General features: G+C 38.4%; 1 protein-coding gene across 5 annotated transcripts in view; it reads right to left on the reverse strand.

Moving 5' to 3' along the window:
* Positions 1–22,523, reverse strand: part of eys (EGF-like photoreceptor maintenance factor) — a 224,227-nt gene that overhangs the window by 132,257 nt on the left and 69,447 nt on the right. For 4 of the 5 annotated variants that reach the window (XM_078787403.1, XM_078787404.1, XM_058058308.2 and 1 more), the window contains 5 exons: positions 18,631–18,744; positions 15,981–16,178; positions 12,996–13,117; positions 11,384–11,505; positions 10,202–10,461 (listed from right to left, as the gene is read on the reverse strand). In XM_078787403.1, coding sequence (XP_078643529.1) covers positions 10,202–10,461; positions 11,384–11,505; positions 12,996–13,117; positions 15,981–16,178; positions 18,631–18,744 — 816 coding nt within the window. The remainder of the gene's footprint in view (positions 1–10,201; positions 10,462–11,383; positions 11,506–12,995; positions 13,118–15,980; positions 16,179–18,630; positions 18,745–22,523) is intronic. The other variant, XM_078787405.1, reaches the window with a different exon arrangement.

The following is a 22,523-nucleotide window of genomic DNA, read 5'->3' on the forward strand; positions in this document are numbered from 1 at the left end:
GCACACCACATTATAAGGAGCACATCAATCCGTGGTCCTAAAAGGCAACCATTTATCCCACAAGGTGTTTGTGATGCTGCATTTATATATTCATTCATTTTCGATGCTGCTTATCCTGGTGCCTGCGAGGGTATTCTGGATGGAGCCTTTCCCTGAAAAGTTTGAAAGGCGGGGTACACACTGCACTGGTAGCCAGCCAATTGCAGGGCACTCACATTAATACTTATGGACAATTTACTGTTGCCAATGAACCTAACGTGCATGATTTCAGAAGGTGGGAGGAAGTTGAGGTACCCTGGGAAAACCCAAGCATGCACGAGAAGAACATGCAAACTCCACACGGAGAATGAAAATTCGAATGTATGTGTATGAACCATAAACCAATAATAAATTATGTTAAATCTTTTTTAAAAAAAAGCAAAATATCTCAAACTGTAACACACAAAATGATTCAAATGCAATTGTGTACTTATTATGAGACATATACATAACATATACATTTATACCGATATTTTAATCATCCAAACTTGTTGTATTGAGTAGGGCTTGAAGATGCTGACAGAAAATCTATTTCTCAAATGCAATAAATCCACTCTAAATGACCTGTGACATCCAAGAACTTAATAAATTACCATTTAAAATGAATGAAATGGCTTTTTCAACCACGCTTTCCAACATCACATTAGATATGTGTCACTTCTCGTGTTGGCACAGTTTCACACTTGCTCATTAACCAACTGTTTGCTTGGACACAGTCACAATCTTATGGAAGGTGAAGCCTAGTGTGGCATGCCATGCAAACAACGGGATTTGTTCTCCATCTGGCCAGAAACACCTCGGGGAATATCCAGAGACATGGTGGGAGATGTTTTTTTTTTTGTTTTTTTTTCTCCATTTGCACGTAAAGGTATATCATAATAAAATCTCTTGAATTTTTCTTTTTGACAAACATTGTTCTTTAAAGTCTTCACTATTGTGCAAGTTCAGCGACCCAAATTTCTACCAGAAATAGCTTTCAACCACAACAGGCTCAGTGCTGCCCCATTTCATTGGACCTCATTGCACCTCTGCTCCACCTGCAAGAAGCACCCTTGAAATGCCAGACAGGCAAATTTCAAGGTCAGAAACCAGTGCATCATATTTAGCAATGTTTGTAATATTGTATCCCTTTCACTGAGCTACATAGCGTGACTACAATATACTATAATACACATCATGATATGATGTAGTGCCGTTTTATGCCACTGCAAAACACAAATAATATCTATAGTAAATTACTGCTGCCATCCCTTTGCACATTACAGTATACTCTATATTACCTCTCATGGTCACTGTATACTTTTACATATTAGAAGATGTTTGTGACATCTTAGCTGGTAATAAAAAATAGAATAATAAATCATAAAATCATGTGCATATTCAACCTGGCAGAGTTTTGGGGGGCAAATGTGAGTTTGCCAATAAAGCTGTAACTACACCACACGACTCACACGACTCAAAGATCATCCCTCCACCTCACAAGTGTGGAATAACAAGATGGTTGTAATTGTCACATGTCTCAAGTATATTGATGACATAATTATCATGTTCATTTTATCCACTATTCAGATTAACAAAACAAGCAGTCTGAGTCATTCACAGGGTTGGATAATTAAAACTTACAAATCATCTTTTAATTCAGTCCAAATTATGCACAACTTAATGCACAACCTGGTTAAATATCACACATTACAAATTGTACTTGAATAATTTCATTACTCGTTGCCAACTTTAAAGGTCTTTCTTAGTAAGAGGAAGTTCTCATTGTCTGAGAGATTGATGCACCATTGCGTGTTATAATATATTTGGATTTATTAACAATTCCAAATTAACTGAACATTAAAATCAACCTAAAAGCTAGCACGCGTCTGAAAATCTATTTACCTAACAGTAGTTTCTTTAATAGTAGCAGAACATTTGAATCACACCATGTTATTATGAGCAATGAGGGGTTGCATTCAAAGACGCCACGTGACTTACAGTGAGTTGAATTCACATGTTTGAGTGTATTTTCACTTAAAATTCAACAAATTGTACTTCCGCATTAAGAGTTGCAAAGTGAGTGATGAGACCATCCACTGATTGTTTTTCTTTGTATTTCTGTTTATTTACACCACAAGGCCTTGTTTTGATGTTTGGAGTGTCCCTAAATGCATCTCACAGTAATCGAGTGGCAATGAGATACATATGGAGATACATATATGGTGTTGGAAGTGCACAGCTGTCGGACCAAAGTTATAGCAGTGGCTTGCCGTGATGCGTATGCATTAATTATGCTAAAAAAATTCACATAATGAATTAAGTAAATTAATTATTGCAGTATTTATGACGGCCCCATTGAGAATCCAATAATGATAATATGATCATTAGCTTTCGTGTCCTGTGCCATCACATGTGTTAATCAGCACGTGGAGCACTTTGAATGACTTGTGTTTTGCTTCTTACACAAAGCAAAACAAGAAGCTAGGCCAAATTACTCCACGTGAATTAAGTTAATAATATATGGAAGTCTAAAAGTCACGTGGTGTCCAATCATCTTGACTGTTTGCTGAAATGAACGTTTTATTTGACACTAGTTTTAAATGACTAGTTTTCTTTTTGTGCAAACAATAAGCATGTTTTGAGTGCACCTAAACTTTAGATGATGACTCCCTTGTCAGGATTTTAGTCAGCAGTTTCAGACGTGTCATACACATCCAGTACGTTCCTCAAAACAGGTTAATAAGTTAGGGTTCCAGCATATCTTAAGTTGATAAAACCAAAATCCATTAACTTCTTGTTAATAGGTCAATCAACTAATCACGATCGACTGCAGCATAAAATGACATGACAGCACTGATTGCATTGATAAGTCTTAGCTGAGTGAAGAGCAGTATACAGTATTTAGACAAGTTGGGAAGCGTTTAGGAGCCATTTCTGAACAAGGTGCAGGTGTCCTATTAATTCTACATTCGGAGCATGTGAGGCAACCTCCAAATTTGCAGCAACCAAGCAAGGGCATTGACGCCTTAGCAGGTTGATGTAAGGGTACCTCACGGTTTAATCTGTGCTGAGAGATGCTATTCTTGTTTGTTTCATTTGTTGTGGTTGTCAGCCACCAACCCTCACCCTGACCTCTGCCCTAACACTCGCCTTTTCAGGTTGTTTTCCTCTCGGGTCTGCTCCTCCCTGCTGACGTCCCCTCATTAAGAGCCAAGTAGAACATCTGTGCTGGACAGGGACCATGAGGTCGGCCTTCCGGCCAACAGCTCAAAAGAGATTCAGTGATAAGAGGAGCAACAACTGCGCATTTTCCTCCATCAAGTGCTTTCATTGTATTTTCTTTCTACTCTACTCTGGCTTCATTCTTTATTCTGGCCTGCAGGTTCTTGCAAAGCACCTGTGTAGACAAAACTAACCTCCATTTCGTAGGTGTTGAACAAATCCCTTTAACACTACTCCCTATAGGCCCCTGCTAATGGATGCCTTTTAGTCTGATTCACACCGACGTTACCACAACAGTGGCAGTGACATTGCAGTTTGTGCCTAAATAATCAATTAAGGAAGCCATCAAATTACCATGACCCTTCAATACAGTCAACGTTGAGTGTTTTATCGTTTATTACTTCAGTGTGAATTTATTTTTACACTTGTACAGTTAATGTTTGATCTTGTGGTTGAGTGTGCGCCAGAATCAAGATTCAGTCTAGACGTCGGTTTTTAAGGAAAACTGCAATTTTTGGAATATGAGAATTTTATTTATTGAGGGATGACCATAATTCCCTGACTAGAGCATACCAGTAGTTACGTCACACATGGTATTGCCAGGAAAGAGGCTGAACTGCAGCGTTAGTAGTTCCAGTTTGTAACTCCATTCTCAATCTTTGCTGAGCAATGCCGGCAGATCTTTAGTACAGTCTTCAGTATTGCTTTTGTCCTTTACATGTTACACTGGGGAGGCAAAGTGTTCCCAAATAGGACACTTGAATGACAGAAGAGTTTGTAACTGTGACTTCTCCTTGGCACGATCACGAGCCATAGGCTGGGCTGCACTGTATTTGAAGAGCTTGCAACCAAAAGGCGCTAAATCCAATTTTCACTAAGTTGCATATTTTTCACGAGTTTAATAGACCTCTGTCATGTGTATCCAAATCACATATTTTGGTCTTGAAATCATTTTTAAAAATATGAAAAAAAGTGATGTGAAATTTATGCTTTCAACCAAAAGGCGCTATTTCCATTTCAGATTTCAACCAAAAGGCGCTAAATCCCTTTCCTTATTCTTTATTCTGATTGGCCCAAGTTTCCCATCTATTGATAATCTGACCAATCAGAGAGAAGAATACAATTGGCACTGCACATACAGAAAGCCAGTATCAGTGCGCATCCTGTTTTGTTTGTGTACATTAAGTACACGTATGATAGTTACAGTATGTTATGCAATTCAGGAGAACACAAATTGTGTTTTTACAGAATTCTGTAACATGGAAGTTTTTTTTACGCCATAAAAGGCATGTCTCTACCTTGACACCTCCAACTTTCATGAGAAACATTATTTTACTTGTACTAAAAAACATACAATGTAAAGAGTTTGTAATGAGATGGTTTTTGTCACTGTCACCTTCATGGTGCAGTCAAATATGAGCACTGCTTTTAATAACATTTTTATTATTGTCTGCAAATTGTTATTTTTCATGTGGGTATAATTGGGTATGTTGAGTTGATCATCATGGAATGTGGATGATGTTAATGTGTGCTATAATATCTTAACAACATTTTATCAGTAACAGTGTACTAGTGGTAGGTTATAACATTTTGTAAATCCATCATTTCAGCCAAAAGGCGCTAAATCCGAAAAAAAAAATATTAAAAAAATTATATAAAATACATGGTGTGTGCAGGATTTTTATAGCATGCATTTTTATGACCTATATTGATAGCTCTTTCATTTGCAATATAGACTTGATGACCAAATAGATTGATATGTGCGTAATTAAAAATCATTGATTTTCTTGAAATCAGTCAAAATGGATTTAGCGCCTTTTGGTTGCAAGCTCTTCATTTGTTTATGGAGTAGACACATGTCTATGGATAGTTACATTTCCTGTCTGTCTAGCTTGTGAGTGAACTTTACCATGCCAAATGTTCCTCACCAAAAAAACGGAATTCGATTACACCCTTAGTAGCCTGTGTCCACACAATGATGTGGTTTAAACTATTTGATATACTGTTAAGCTCACCTGAACCAAACATTACCATCAATATTCACAAACCCCTGCACCGATAGGGAAGCAGCATTGCCGGTAGACCTCTTTAAGGCCAATACCCTGAATAAATATTAACCTTTTTCAAATGATGCAATTATATCACATTGAAATCGGTACAAAAAGCGAGCATTACCAGCTGTGAGCTTTACGTACACACTTCATTAAAAGGTATCCTGCGGGCTTTTTGACAACTCGTGATGAATGGGGCATCATTTTGTTTGTATTGTGCACACGTGCAAGGGTGAATTTTGAAGCTGCTGGTTGTAACAACCACAAGAGATTCAGCAATAAGCCTAGAGGAAGACAGCAACTGAGCCAATACAGAGCAAGGCCAAATATACTGGGGTTTTACGTCCAGATTTTACCCAAACACTCCAAAAACAGAACCGATAGGAAGAGACTTCACATGTTGGCCATGTATCCCACTGGATTGCTTTCAGTTTTGTAGGTTCCTGAAGTTTATACAGTACAATTTGACAGGATTCAACTACTATTATACTGCATACGTAAGCTCAGATAGACAAACAACCTTTCAACCTGCTAAGTGTTCAGCCCCAAATGCTGCACCAATCTGAAGCATTTTAAAGCGCCACCCCCACCAAGACAGGAAGTTCCACACACGGCAGACATGCTTGTTCTGGATGCTGCAGCACAGGATGACGTGATTGGCGGAGGGGATTGGCGTTTTAAAGCAAGTATTGTCCGATATGGACACCAGTGGCCGATTGATCGGAGCACCCTTATTCTAAATACTTTTTTTATTATTAGAGTTCTCAAGGTATTGAATTGCATTCATATAGTCACCTTTGCATTTGTATTACCCAACATTATAGATATAAGACATGTTAAACATAAATAAGATATAAGTCACTATTTTCTTTCCAGACACATACTTTCAGGGTATGGCCGTTTTAAATGGATTTACGCTTGAATTGCCCAAAATAGCAAAACAAGTAAACAAGCTATTTAACTAAGGTGTAAATAAAAGTTGTGCTTGAGCAGCGTCACAGTAAATGTGTACCCGGATTAGGGATAGGGAATCAGTGACGAGTCAAGTGTAAGTCTCACTGAATGATTACTGACACCTATATATGTATTTTCTGTGATTTCCAAGCATCCTGAAATAAAGCAAATAGTACTTACACCGTAAAACTTGCAGTAAGTTAGTGAGTGATAAGAATATCCACTTACTGTTTTTGTTAGTCTTTCTTTGTATTTAGACCACACATACACGCTTACGGTAATAAAGATGATGTTGTGATGTTCGGCGAGTCCTTGAATGTCCCACACTGTTATCTAGTGACATTGAGGAAGTGTCTTCTGAGGCTGAAATAACTATTGAGACGTGTTTGTGAACTGGAAATACATACATATAGAGTGTTGGAATTGTACTGTTCTTCATGTTAGCATAAAGTTAGAAAAGAACGTCAAACTCTGACTATGGAGGTATTTCATTGTTCCTCTGCCTGCCGTCATAACAGATGCTCAGGTGTTAATTACACTGATGATAATTAATACAATGAATTAGTTACTGTTTTTAAACTACTTTTGACAGCCACAAAATTGCCCGTTTCGACGGGAGCATCAAACATGGGACAAAGCCAGATGGCTTCCAACGTTACTGGCACGACAAGGAGATCCCGCCTGAAATGTTCTCTACCAGGAACAGTGGAGGGGGGTCCATCATGATCTGGGGTGCTTTTTCATTCAATGATTGAGGGCCCTCGTCTGTGTGGTAAGCAGCGTTTGGAGAGTTTTTAGCTCTACTTAAAACCTAATTCAGATCCTTATGTGCAAAAGGTAAATTCTAGCCATTTTTCAAATAGTTATAAGATTTTGATCAGGTGTGTATATTGGAGAGTATTGGCGACAGTAGCCCTGTGGCACCACACATCTGTGTCTGCAATACGCAGAGGCGTCTCAGTCCCCTCAACTACATGCTTGCTGATGGTAAAAACACGCTGCGGCAGTCATTCACGCACAGAAAATAACACTATAATAACACAATAAACAAACCCGAGGCATACCTACAGTAGGTCAGTATTCACTCAGTGTGTGTCTCTCTCTCTGCATACCGGGGGACCAGCATTTGACACCCACCTTGCAGATAGTCACAGCAAAAACTACCAGATACATCCCTGTTTTTGCATGTGGAGATGTCCATTACTTCTATTGCAAGCGTTATAATCATTGAGGTGCATAATTTCTTAAGGGTGAATTTAGGACTTATTTTCTATCAATATTTTCTCACAAATGACAATTTGTCCCTGCACCAGATGGAGTGGGTTTCCTTATTTTGTGCACGTTTGAGTTGATTGATATGAAAAAGTTTTTCCTCTGAAGTGGAGTTGAACTGTCGCCAACAAGTGAGTGCTTTGTTTTTTGAAATGTGAGGGACAATTCATCTCATATAAACAATAGCTATCTCAATAAACAGAGCTAAAATAAAAAACAATGAAATTTAAAAATTGCACCAATAAAATGATTGTAAAACCAAAAAACAATATCGTTGTGATAGAATGGAATCCAACCCTTTTATTTTAGCCTATATTAAGCTTCATTTGTTTACATAGTTTGTCAACTAAACATAACTTTAATTATGTAGGCTCAATTTGAGTGCATGGAGTGGCAGTGTCTTGTGGGAAAATAGTAATATCAATGCAAATTCTGTACATTCCACACAATTTCCATTAAATAACTTTTTAAAAAGGCATGAATGATAAATATCTGTTAAAATCCTTGTGTTGGATTGAAGCCATGACTTGTTGAGTAGTAGCTATGTATGTAGGATGGATTTATGTTGAATAATAATGGGAGTAGTGAGTCATCATGGTTGTGTGAAGTGAAAACGAGCAAGCCCACGCAAAGCTCTTGGTGTAATGTATGCAGCAAGGTCCTCATTTCTTATTCCTCTCCAAGGAAGCCTTCTGAAACCAACCCAGCCACTCTATTTATAACTGGAAACATCTCTCCCACTTTGCACTGATAGAGCCATTTGGCACTGCGCAACACACACGAGCAATACTGATACAGTATATCTGAGCAGTCTTCACGTATCATCTCCAACCTCTCAAGAGGTCACCATCATCAAAATGTTTTGGTGAAACCATAATTTTTAGATGAATTTAAATCAACAATTCAACCCTAGCCTAGCTCATAAGCATTAAGTGCTCGCTATCTAACATTTGGTGTTTAAAGTAATTTTTTAGCCTTCATGTAAACAGCAAATTCATTGGAAGAATGTGGAGTTTGCTGGGCAATTTATTGGTTCACCGCCATTTGGTAAAATTTGGTAAAATATACAAATGAATGCAAACAACATGGATATACATAGTATATGGATATACATATGGATGGATGGATGGATGGATGGATGGATGGATGGCCATATGTGACGACGTGTGGCAGTTGATTCAGTGCTTCAGTTGTTTTTATTTAGCATATTTTGTAAATGCAGTCATTGCAGTTATCGCATGAGTTTGATAGACAACGCATTTCTCATCTCTAAAAACAGTCTTTGGGGGGTTCCACAGGGCTCTTTACTAGGGCACCTAATGTTCTTTATTTTACAGTCTTAGAACTTTTGGGAGGCACACAAAACAGTCCGGTGTCAGTTTCCAATGGGAATTAAATTCTGCAAATTGTTATTGATTTGATGTTTTTAATCATTATCTGTCAAATAATTTATACAATGTGCGATAATCCCTCATTTATCATAGTTAATTGGTTGCAAACCCAACCGTGACATGCAGATTTCTGTGAAATAGGATTCATTATTTACAAATTTGATATTTTTGTAGTTATAGCGTAGAAAACCTGTTTACGACCTTCTAAATACGGCTTTTGACCTTGCTCTAGCATGAAATCCATCCACTATAACACCCCAAAAACATTTGAAAGAAGAAACATAAAACCTTTATATGCAAGAACAATGCCAAAAATCTTTAGCATATAAGTATGTGGAATCAAGCTACGGTGCAAGCTATTGATATTTACAAAGTACATGGAATAAGAATCCTGAACCACTGTGTACATACAATGATCCAATGATTAGCAACTCTTAATTTATTGTGAGTACATAGTCTGTACTCACTTATCCAATTATGTTTCTGTCAACAATTAACCTTCATCAGTTATTATTTATATTATATTTATATTGTGTTATTAAAGATATATTATTATACTGTAATTTATTTTCAGTGATTATATACAGTGACTCCTATTTTACTAGATATACGCAACCTACGCTGATTCCTACCCCATTTTAAAGATGTGGAACTGTGAATTGTACTATGTGATGTATTCTAATGTAACCCAATATAGTCAACATAATAGAAAATAAGCCATGTAAGACATAAATAAGACTTGTGCTCGTGTGTGTTGTTGCGTTCTGGTGTAAAGGGGGCTGAATGAGGGACAGAGAGGGAGTGGCATCGGGGGTTCAGAGTTGAATTTCCGTTTGGCGTGGGTGTTTTTATCAGGGATTATTGTGCCAGTTGAGTTCAAACCTGCAATAAAAGCCTGTTGTTGCGGCGAGTCCAGTGACTGTGTTTCTCACCATACATTGCAATAACATTACTAGCACCTAGCAACCAGTATGAAATACTACTTATCTTGACGTATATTTTATTGTTAGTTCATGTTTTAGTTGTATGTTTGAAAATGCTTAATTTTGGCAAAAGACACATAAGGGTTGTTAAAGTAAACCTACATATCTGTTTTTACGTCTTATACCAGAATGTACCAAGTGGGAATGTTTTCAGTGGTGAAGCTAATTTCCATTGGGCAACACAGGAATATGGAAAGATTGCCATACTTGAATAAAGTTAGCATGACTGGACAATGAAATAAGCAGTTCGTTTACTTACACTACAGTGTGCAAAAATAGAAAGTATAGAGCTGATGTATGCACTCACCAGCTGGGCATGTGCAGTAAGCCGTTCCATCGGAGCGTGTCAGACAGGTGGAGTTGTGCAGGCACGGATTGTGGATGGGATCACATGGGTCATAAGACTGGTTGCACAAGGGGCCACTCAAAAATGGGGGGCAGGTGCAGAAGTATTCCCCAGGTACATGTGACTCCTGACACTGAGCTTCATTTAGACAAGGCCTGGATTCACACCCATTCACTTTCTCAGCACAGTCCACACCAGTCCAGCCCGATGAGCACAAACACCTTGATATACCAAAAAAAAAAAGTTTCAAAATGAAATATGGATGGAATACGTCCTTCATGTATATACGTATTTTATCATATTCATGCAAATACGTTATGATCAATAATGATACCTGGCAGGTTAGCCAGAGGTAGATTTAGGTAATTTAAGAGTAAACATACAGCATAAACAAACAGAAAAAAATCGGAGGCACCTTTTTGGGTTAAAGAAACAAGCTATTTCTGCTTTTCGTTAGTTCACCTTTACCGAATAAACTACATCATTTGAATTAGAAGCCATTGTCAGATATTGCTGTTATGAAGAAATGTTCCAGTGGGATTTGGAATAATAATACCACTACAAAAAATGTATCTGGTACTTCTTCTGCCTTCACACAAACTAGTTTACTGCTGATTAGGGGTCTCCCCAGGTGCTATCCTTCTCCATTTATGGTACACAAAGGGCTTTTGCAAGGCTGGAACCTACAACCTTCCAGTGGATATAGTCGCCCCAATTAGAGGAGCAGGGATGACATAGATACGATGTGCATTCAGGTTTGAGATCATGAAGGAAAAAGGGCGAGTGTACGTATGTGAAGGAGCTCCAGTAGTCAAGCAGCAGGTGAATATTCCACTTGGTGGCAGTGAGCACTAAACACAATCCACATTGCATTTCCTTCCCAGCTGGAGCAGTCTGTCGTCTCCCCAGCGAGGGCGGTTATTAGCTGAGCAGATATAGAGCCTTTCTTCCTCCAATGAGTCACACATCCCCTGGAAACTTTTTCATGCTGCGAGCCAGTGATTGACTCATTTGTTTTACCTGCCATATTGAATTCATTACATGCTTTGCCAGTGGAAGGACATAATGTTATCCGTTTTTTGATGATTAAGTGACTGATGCATCCGGAGAGGGTGGTGCCCTCAAGCTAGTGCGTGAACCTACTTGTAGCCGTCGAGGTGGTCCGTGCAGGTGGCGTTGTTTTTGCAGGGCTGTGACAAACATCCATCAATTTCTTGTTGGCAGTACTTTCCCTCCCATCCGGAGTGACACACACACTCATAACTCTGCATGACAAAAAACAAAGCATTACAAGTGACAGAACATATTATATTTATTCATATTGCCTATTTCAAGTTCTTACATTTCTTTATACAAATGCTGCCATGTAAGTTTCCTAAATGCACTGTACAGTGCAATCCCCCATTCGTATCAAATATGCATTTCCTGTGGGAACTGTGGAAGAGTCACGCTTGTCGTACATTATTGCCAATGGAGCTGCTCACTCCATGGATGCTGCCGTAAAAGCTTGTTTGTCTTCCAGCTCATGTCATTCAAGGCATATGCTAAGTTATCTGCATATTTTGTGTGGCAAGGAATTTTCTAGAACATTTCATCTTCTGTTTTGTTTTTTTTTACAGACTAAAGCACATTTGTTTCATCATTGCAATGCTTTAGTACAATTAATCATATCAAGGTTGATTAATGGTTTGTTGGTTGCTGGTTTAATTGCACTTTGCACACAGGATGAATACGCTTGTGTGGTCAGAGGTTTATTCCAAGATTCCTTATTGCCAACATTTAGTCTCAGGGACCTGGATGCTGCATGTTAATCAGTATTTCACACATTAAGGGACGGGAGCGGGTGCTGTTAAATTCTTCCCTGATATGGCTGGTGGGTGGGTGGCGTGGGGTGTTGGGTGCAGTCATTTCATGATAAATTAGATACCTCCAGTATATTCGGATTCTTTACCCCTGGCAAAAGAATATAATCTCATTTCTGCTGCTAAGTCACCTTCAGGGACCACAATTCTCCAAAAATATGCTCAGTAGGACACTGTTCAGAGAGAGGAATGGCTGGGCTGTAAACAGCACTATGTGAGGGTAAAAAGTCACTATCTTAATAATGAGTTAGAAAGGGACTGCCAAATAAATTAATACATTTATTCCAGTGGCATGTGCCAACGTAGAAAATATTCACTGGTATTCAGGAATAATAAGCACTAAGAATTATGTTGTGCTAGTCTATAACAACTCAAGAGACAACACAAGTGAGTACTGAGCTCATTGTTTCAAATACTGTGGCAGTAGTGTCACGGTCTGGCACTGGGAATGTACTTCATTGAGGGAGACATGAATTCCAACATGCACTGTGACATTCTGAAGGTATTCATCTTATGGTCTTATTTCTCAAACCGAATCACACTCAGATGGTGAATAAATCTTTCAGCCTGCCAGTACACAACATCCTTATGGTACCGACACATGCAACAATATTTTATTTCCATTCTTTGGACACACAATTAATAACATTATCACACATGCTGTATATAGTATACGACAACACAAATGCTTCCATGCACTAAAATCATTATGGTCATCAAAGCCAATTGGCAATACCTTATGTGTTTCACTTGAATCCATATGTGATGAGAATTACCAACTGTGATGATTTATGGGATGCATTTCCATTTTAAGACCCTTTTAAAGTCTATTACATCACTCCATTATACTGCCATATAGAAGAGAAAAGGGGGGACAAAAACGGTCTACTTACCAGATGGAGGTCTTTACATATTGAGTTGCGACTGCACAGACTGTTCAAGCAGTCATCAGTGTCTTTCTCACATCGCAGCCCAGCATAACCAGGATTGCAAAGGCAATAAAAGCCATCTACAACTGGAATGACACAAGATCAGCACTTACGGGTACAGTGAGCAGTTGCAGGTACAATAGCATTACTTGTACTTTATTTCAACACAACTAATTTTTAGGATCATCAGCAATATCTCAGTGTGGTGCCACGTGTTTCAATGGTGGTTAAAATAAATTGATTGTTCTACCGGTGCAGCCTGCTGAATCTATGTGACAAGGCAGTCTGCATCATGCATCAGTCTGACGGGGTGCGACACTTTAACCATCTTTAAATTAAGCTGTCTGGCCACCGGCCTTCCCCCCCCCACACACCTCTCCCTCCTTTCACTTATCCCACTTTTTCTCAATAAAAGCCCTGAAGGCTTGTCATTTGTTTCCACCTTGTGAAGTGCAGGTGAGGCGATGTGAAGGTAGTAGCCCATTTCAAGGCTGTTATTTTTTTTTTTCAGATGCCAATTTCTGAAATCAATTTGTGAACCATTCCACAGCTGATTATGCATTCCTTCTTTGTGATTTATTTATTAATGGCGAGGGATGCATCACTCCGTCTCTGCAATACAACATTGGTGCACAGTTAACCAGTGACAGAGGTAATTGTGCTTCTTACAGGAGAGAATTTATTACTTCCCCAGTCAGGGTCCCAGGATTCTTCATTATCCCAAAGATTTACCACGTAATCTATGCTGTCACTTTGTCTTGGTGTGTGTAGCCTCTATTACTCTCATTAAATGCTTTAGGTCCTGGGTGGCAGCAGCATTACTCATCTCAGCCATGTGGTGTTCTCCCCAGTGACGAGGTGATAGGTCTAAAGGCCTGGTGTCACTGACCTGCAGTGAACTGGCCGCCATCAAGATTAGTCCAAACAGCTGGCTTAGGTCTATCAAACAGTAGACCGTGACGCTATATCAAAGGTGATCAAGAGCTGCAGTATGTTTTAATGTTATGCAATGAATTTATTTTTTCATTTTCAGTCGGTTTAACCATATTTTCCAAATGAATTTCCAATCAGATCAGACCCATTCAATTCCCTTTCAACACTTAATCATGGACACTCAAATTTTTTTTTATCGTCAAGAAGCAACAATAACATCAGCATTTTTTGGAACTATAAGTTGCAGCCGTCAAAAAATAAATATTGAAAAAAAAAAAAAATATATATATATATATATAAACACACACACGCACAAGTCACACTGGACTACAAGTCACATTTACCCGTATTTATAAATCACTCTCATATAAGCAAGCTCCAACAACATTAAATTCACAAGAGAAGCTGACACAATTTTTTCAAGTGTATGAATCCAATAAAAACAGTCAACAGTGGCGGTTTTGGCTTGAATGAAGTCCAAGGCGGATAAACGCTGCGGCGTGGCGTGCCCCCATCTCAAGTTCTGACATTCTTTTTACAATTCAAATACGTACGTATTAAATTATACATTGTGACAAAACCTTTTTTTTAACAAATAGAAAGGAAAGAAAGGCGCTTATTTCACAAGCTCAGGCTCCCTTTAAATTGTAAAATATGGTGTACATAAAGTGACGCTATGGTGCCAGACCTTTATCTTTGGCCCGTTCTCCTCTTTGTAAATGATGCACCTGATGACTTTGATTTCATCTTTTCCATGTTTGGTTGACCCAAATTAATAGCACTATTATCATCATCTCAGCGTCATCTCCTACTGTCACTCAACTAGCAGCCGAGGCTAAACCAACTCAGACTAAAATCACTGCTTTTGATTTCACATGTTCCAAATGAATTAGCATGTTTGAGACGCTTGGTCTTCAGTCATCAGCAGACCAGAGAGCGATGGATGAAAAACGGCAAACACGGTGGCAGCGCCGGGCGAGTTACAAGCCACCATAAGTGAATGGATTGTGGATGCCTGGGCTAAGGTATCTGCTTTAACTGTGGTTGAGCTTTGGCGAAAGCCGGCATCATTGCTGAACAGCCACCTCCTGACAACTGAGACTGAGATTGACTCCGACAATGGTGAGAGGGAACCCGGCATGTCTGATTGCCAAATCGCCCAGCTGTTAAATTCAGATACAGAAGATCTGATGGATTTGTGGCAGATTTTGTGGCAGAGTGTATTGTTAAATAGTACAATAAAGTTTAATTAGTTGCCTTTTTTATGTAAACCGTGTAGTGCTCGGGGGTTCGTACAGTAATTCACTATTAAAGTTGAGGGTGTTGCCACCTGAACAGTTCAGGTAGTAGGAAAAAATATTTGGTTGTGGTTTTTGGGCTCTCCTTTTGCTGCCATTACGAGTGTGCATTTCCTGCATTCAACACTCCGTCTCAGACTCCTGTTCTTCCGTGCTTCAACCGTATGTTTTAGCATGCACCCTATAATATGGCGCAATTAAAAAAAATGTCCATTGTACTTTCATCCATTTGGAATGCATGAGAAAATCCAATATATACCAAAGGAAATACATTTACATTGTGTTTGTCTCTGGCCCTGCATTCCCAAGTATAATTTTAAAAGCAGAGATTTAGATTGTATGGGATCGCATTGGAATGTTGAGGTGAGTTTATAACTATAAAAATGAATCAGTACAGTTGTTACTGTACATATAGCTGATGTACATACTTTTTCCAATCATACGGCAAAACAGCATAGCCACAAACAGTGTAGGTCTTGCATCGCATTATTTGTTCAACATTTATCTCCAATTATACAAATTAAAGCAACACATTTCCTTCCACGTTAGCCAAATAATTAAGCCTACTCTTGCAGACAGCGTCCTAGATTGTCCTATCAGATGGCATCACGCCATTCACATTACACCCTTATTAGCTTCACCACTGACCCGGCTGTAAACTGACAGTAAGTGCAAGAATGTTATTAAACATTTTGGCAAGATACGTGTTTTTTTTTACCATCATAACAAAACCCATTGACACATGGGTTGGAGCTGCACTCATCCATGTTGATTTCACAGCGGGGACCTGTGAATCCACGGCGGCAGCGACAGCGAAAGCCCAAAGGGTAATGGTCCTCGTCCAACTCTTCCATACACAGGGCTCCGTTCTCACAGGGGTTACTGGCCTCACACGGTAAGAAGTCACAATTTAGACCTGGAGTGAACACACAGGCACATATAGTGCTGTTAAAAGACTGTAAAAGACAGACTGTTGGGTTTCTTAAACAACTCCTTATGACGGATTCCATGCTGTGTAATTATTAGTTGCTTTACACAAAATATATTGCTTACAAAAACCAACCCAAAATCTGGCCATGTTAATGTCAATAATAATAATCAATAATGATAATAATAAATAATAATAATGTAACCTTATTAGTGTTTCTAAATATTTAAATTCCCCCACAACTCTGGAACACATTATTGCTCTTGGTATGTGTTTCCTTGCTCAGCAGATTGTAAAATGGAGGCCATTAAAGATGTATTAAGCTGTAATAGGCGAGACGTGGTTGCGAGCGGGCTGCGGGATATTAATTTGATTTAATGCAATGCCCTCCAAAGTGATGGAAACATGCACGTGTGCATGTATTCCTGAAGAACACGAAGAACTAACAATGCACCATTAATTCCAGTCAAATTAAAGAACTAAACATATTATTTTCACTTAACTCAACAAGCTTGTCCATGTTTTCAACAATGAGAAATGACTGACACTTGACATAGTATTTTTTGTGCAAAATCCATATTGTTAAATAGTTAAACATGAATGAATCAATGGTGTGTAGTCAGAGTCTAAACACTATCAGAATCACTGATGTACATTTAGAATCTTTTCAAATTGTATTATTTGTTCTATGAAATTGCATCAATTTATTCCCAATTTCGTAGCATATTTCATTTAGTAGCATATTTCTTAGCTACACTCCTTCCTGTAGTGTACGCGAAGTTGTCTTTTAAGTTGTCTTTTTTTCAGATTTGGGCTTCTCTGTGTTACAATCTAATATACCCAGGGCTTTCAGAATCAGGAGTGCTGGCCCATGTCACATACACATTATTACCAATTTTTTTTCAGCCAATTGTCAGCATTGCTTCTCGAGCGAATCAGTGAAATCACGACTTTCATCACATTTCCATCCTACAATTGGTTGATCAGAGCAAAATGTTGAATAAGTCAAGTTACAGCCGCAATGGCTGACTGAGGAAGAGAAACTGACATCTCTGGTGAATAGATGTTTATGTGAAAGTGGTATGTTTTTGTTATGTTATTAGACAAAATACGATTTTAAACTGTGTCATATATTATAGTGTAGAGGTCTGGACTGACGAGCAGCAGCGGCAACCACTTGGCAATTTGTCATTGTGTCCTACATTTCCTTGCTGTTTTGTATTTTTGTTTTACAGTTCCTTTTTTCGCAGTCCTTATTTTTTGTTCCTATTTTTTCCAGGCAACATTGCTTTGTGGTTGTTTTGTTTTTTTTTTCCTGGAACTCAAACCTTACATTGAAAAGTGAGCTATACTGTTTTTTAAATGCTTTTATTTATTTACCAGAATGGTTTGACTGGTTAATATTAAAAAAGTAGCATGAGAAGCAAACTACAGTAAAGTCTCGTTATATCGATATCGGTTAAAACGAATTACTACTTATTACGATACTATTTTCATTTCCCGGCAAATTTCTAGTCTTTTATGATATAATTAGCTCCGTTAGTACGATACACGGTTATTATGATAATCCGGTTACTAGGATGCCCTTTTCATCTCCCGCCAGCCAATTTGGTCTGCTTATATCGATACAAAAGCAGCTTAAATCAATCTTTGCTTAAGGATTTCAATACCAAAAAAGAACACGGCGAACTTTATTTTTCACACTTCCACCACCAGAGTGCAGCACACACAGCGGAAAACACCCGTCCCTCGCGTCTACCCCTCTGGGTGGCAACACCTTCCCTATCGATAGTTCCGGGGTGAATTATGTCCCGGTAACCGGTAATCACTACAGCGTAAGTTTATTTTTATTTACTGTAGTACAAAATGTATTGTAGTACAAAAGCATGCTAGATACGCAATCCATGAACTCAAGGAGAAAATTACATGCCATATCAAAGATCCGCCCACTTTTAATGCAGTTCGGCGCAGGATCGGATATATGGATAGTAGGGTTATATCGGTATTTTTTCCGACTCCCGAGAATATCGATATAACGAGACTTTACTGTAATTTGATGAATTCCACAAATGAACAAATGCAAAACTTATTCACGTATATGAGTAAAATTCACTTCAACTTCAACGAGTTGTTAAGGCTTTGCTTCATTGTTCTCCATAATGCCCGACCCTTAAATCATCATACGTTAGCCCAAAGCACCAGCATTCTTTTCATCAGTAAGCAGTCATATTAGAATATAATGACACCAACTATGCTTTATTTGAGTTGATGAGCAAACATAACAGACATAAATCACATTTTATTCCTTCCTTAACTTTAGGTAGCAAATGAAGATGTAGTCATTTTGTTGAGATGTGCGAGTTTAGACAAGCGAAAATAATAGTATGTGAAGTTAATTAACTTTGCCTTTTTTGTCTGCCATTCCCTTAGTGCTCATTACCTTTAAATGGAGCCACACATTGGCAGAAGTAATTACCAGGTTGGTCAATGCATGTGGCGCCATTCTTGCAGGGTGATGAAGCACACTCATCAATGTGAAGTTCACACCGGGCACCTTTGACAAAAAAAAAAAAAAAAAAGGATTGCAACAAACAGATTTTTACATAAATGTCATCCATAGTTTAAGGTTTAAAGCTAGTCAATATTTTAACGGCAAAATAATTGACTGTACGGTATGAGCTGCAACTTATAGAAGTGCATCCTGCTGCCTGGTAAATCCATATGGGAAAGGTCTGACAGATTATTGAAGCAAAAGGTCTGGGTGGGACTTGGATAAATATCTACCCCATTCAATTCAGGCCAATATTAATTTTTCAGGTTTCGGGGTCACAGGGAACCTTGAGTCTACCTCAGCTGACTTTGGGGGAGCGGTAGGCTACACCCTGGATTGGGCACCAATCAAGTGGACAGCAGGGTGCTTAATAATGTTCAGACACGAATAAACGACACATTGTTCTGTGTTTGTTACATGAACAAATAAGTGACTTTGTATTCGGGGTGCAACGATCAAACCTTTCAGGCGTCACTGTTTGATACGCATGTGGCTTGAGCAGTATGCAGTTTTATATTTATTTCATATTTCAACTTCTGACAGCACTCTGTGCATCTGTGATTGACTACTCCGGCTTAAGTTGCACTGGCAAGCACAGAGCCAACGAAGTTCGCCTCCCACATTCATACCGTGCTGCCGAGAGTTGGGATTGATCTGATCTGATGACGGCGCATTTACAATTTTGACATCAGACCGATTTGAAAACAACTGTAAACAGACAAACAAGAACTGGATCATTTAGACATTAGCACATGATTCAAAGAAATCGACCAGGCTATAGCTACTTTCATTTTTCTCGACATGTAACCATTTTGTGTTGTGGATAATACCGCATTTCAGAACATGCTGCCTGAGCCTTGTTACAAGATTCCTTTAATTGATACCACGTTTTTTTTTGTTTTTAAGTCCATCAGCCTTAGTACTTTGTAGCACACCAGAGGATGGGTGTAAGGTGTAGCTCCATCAAAATAACATTCAAATAAAAAAAGGCACGGTAATTTCTTTTTTTCTAGAAAAAGTATTGATCGAACCATAACACCTTATTGACCCGAACCGTGAAGTTTGTGCATTGCTGCACCCTAAATGTATATATATTTGATACACATGTCTGCCCTGAAGTCTTCCAGATCCTTGCTGACGAGTGAGTGAGTCAGATGTTTGTTTTTGATATACTGTATTATTAGATATATGTTGATTTTGAACAGCCCCAGGTGACATTGTGGTGTAGATGTTTGCGGTTTAGAAATGGCGTATTGGAAGATTTTAGTTATAGCGGTATTCATCCACAATTCTGCAATGCCACACAGTTGTATTGCATTCTTTTATATTATTCATAGTTTGTCTAATTGCATTGTAATAATGATGGTGGTAAGAAGTGGCTTAAATTCCCAATGAAGACCCAGGTACATAATGCACCACCTGCCACTGTTTATTGCATGCATGTTTTGGGGCTGTGGGACAGGGAGATCACGCACATAGCCCAATGCTCCACTAAATTTTGTGGAAATAGTTTTTGCATAACCTTGACGACATGTAACTTTTTGGTGGACATACTGTTGTATACTGTGCTGATATTCAGAGTGTAATGTTTGAGTACTGCAGTGTGAAATACATTTATAATACCTCAATGTTCTTTCAAGTGTCACAGCAGCATATGGAAATGTAAAGCCAAATACTCCAACATATTATTTCTGGACATTTTTTTAATGGGAAGTTATCTGCCAAATACCATTCACAGCTTCTTTTTCATTACTAAAGCAGGGTAGCGCAGCTGCTTCTATTGATCATAATGCACAGCAAATCTTCCTCTGTGGGATTTATTAGTGGAAAACAGTTCAAATGCAGTTACTGCTACTTTGATTTCTGACAATGGAAAGCATTGCAGTGATTCTTTATTCATCTCGCAGAGGGTATCACAGCAGCACATGTTGGGAAATAATTGGCCAGCAAATCAACCAATAAGATATGTAAAAGTATTAGATGTTGAGTTTGAAATGGTAAGAAAAGAGTTCTATGAATACTCATAGTGTTAAATAATTAGTGAAGCAGAATTAACACTATAAAACACTAACATTCCGTATAATGTTTTAGAACAAGGGTTTATTCTGCAAAAACATACACATTGATATACAATACAATATCCTCCTTTGCTATATTGTTTTTTAATAATAAGTGATCTTTTTTGTATGGAATGCTATGGTTTATTATTAGTCAAAACATACTGAAATGCACGTGATATGTAGTATTCTGGTCACTAGGTGGCAATAATGACATTGTCATAAAAAGATTGAGACATTACATTACTTTAACACAAGTCCGCCGTGGCATGTCCAACATGATAGTGGAAAAAAAAGTTATCCTCCCATTCCATGTGGAAGTGGTGCATTGGTTTATGTTTAAAAATGGCTGAAGTAACTAAAATTGTAATATGTAGTATTCTACACTGGTCAGTATGTGTCAGTGGTGTCAGTAATGAAGAAGGGATAGGATTAAATAATCCCTGCTTCTTTTCAGCCATACTGAATTGTGGAACTGTTGTATTCCCATGTAAATGCATGTTCAAAAGAAAAGCTGCTGACTAACCCATAAAGCCACACGCACAGACAAAGTCCACACATGCGGCATTATTCGCAGACACTCGTCTATGTTGACTTCACAGTCGCTGCCTGAGAGAACGACATTTATGGGAGTTGAAGAAGAGCCTTATTTTAAGATCCATACTCATTTTCACTGTCCTTCATCTCAGATGAATACAAGTTGGCGTTAAGCGTAGTTAAGCCTTGAAATGCTGCATAGAATATTAAACGTGAAGGCTGGTTGCACCTACAATCCCTTCTTCACAGCTATATGGTGCCTGGTAATACAGTATGAACGTTAAAGTGCCAGACATTTGGGCGGGTATATTTTGTGTTCAACAACAAAGCCCAGAAGCTCCTCTGAAAATTATTAAATCAATCTGCTCTTCTGTAATAAACAGTGATTTACATGTTTATAATCTCGGCCCAGCGAGCACAACAAACTTGTCCACAGAAAAGAGTGAGAAAGCATCCATGTGATGGTGATTACGCCTGATTCTCATTTCTACCCCTTGCCCCTAATCTTCGCCCTTACGCCCGGTTTTTGTGTGATCACGGGAATCAAGTGGTGTTCTAATTTTGAAATCAACGGCCAATGGCTACAGGGTGTACAGCCCTTGGATGTCCTTTCAAAACAATCTGAGAGACAAGTTTTTAAACCTCAAGAGAATGGTTGGTTCTATGAATTCATAGACTTCATGTTGTCTTATTTCTAATTCAAATGTACTATGTTTGATGCATTTCCTATTTAATATCAGTGTTGTTACTGCTGGTTGTAAGCTATATTTTATTGGAGACCTATGATTCCTGAGCTATATAAAAACATATATAATAATGACAAAATGTACTCGTTTCATACTCACATCTGGCAAAATTAATTATCCGTAACGGACACTCATTTATAATGATATATTGTTAATGTTTATTTATATTAAACAAGGGACAACTGTAATATAGAAATGTAAGCCCACACTTTATTTCACCCGAAAGCGGTAAACGGTGATGATGTCATGAGACGTCTTCGACCTCATCTCTGAAGAATGGGTAGTGGTTCTTTTAAAATTGGGACACAACAGACACATCCCGGGAAATTCTTTAATCATCTTTGTAATGTGTTTATGTGGGGTTCATCTGTTCATAGAATGCAAAAAAAATGATTAACAACTCTGCGTATTTCTGATAAGAATCTGTGGTGTTTAATGAAAT

Source organism: Doryrhamphus excisus, linkage group LG20, assembly GCF_037039965.1.
Source record: "Doryrhamphus excisus strain RoL-2023G ecotype Guam linkage group LG20, RoL_Dexc_Guam_v1.1, whole genome shotgun sequence".
Lineage (NCBI taxonomy): Eukaryota > Metazoa > Chordata > Actinopteri > Syngnathiformes > Syngnathidae > Doryrhamphus > Doryrhamphus excisus.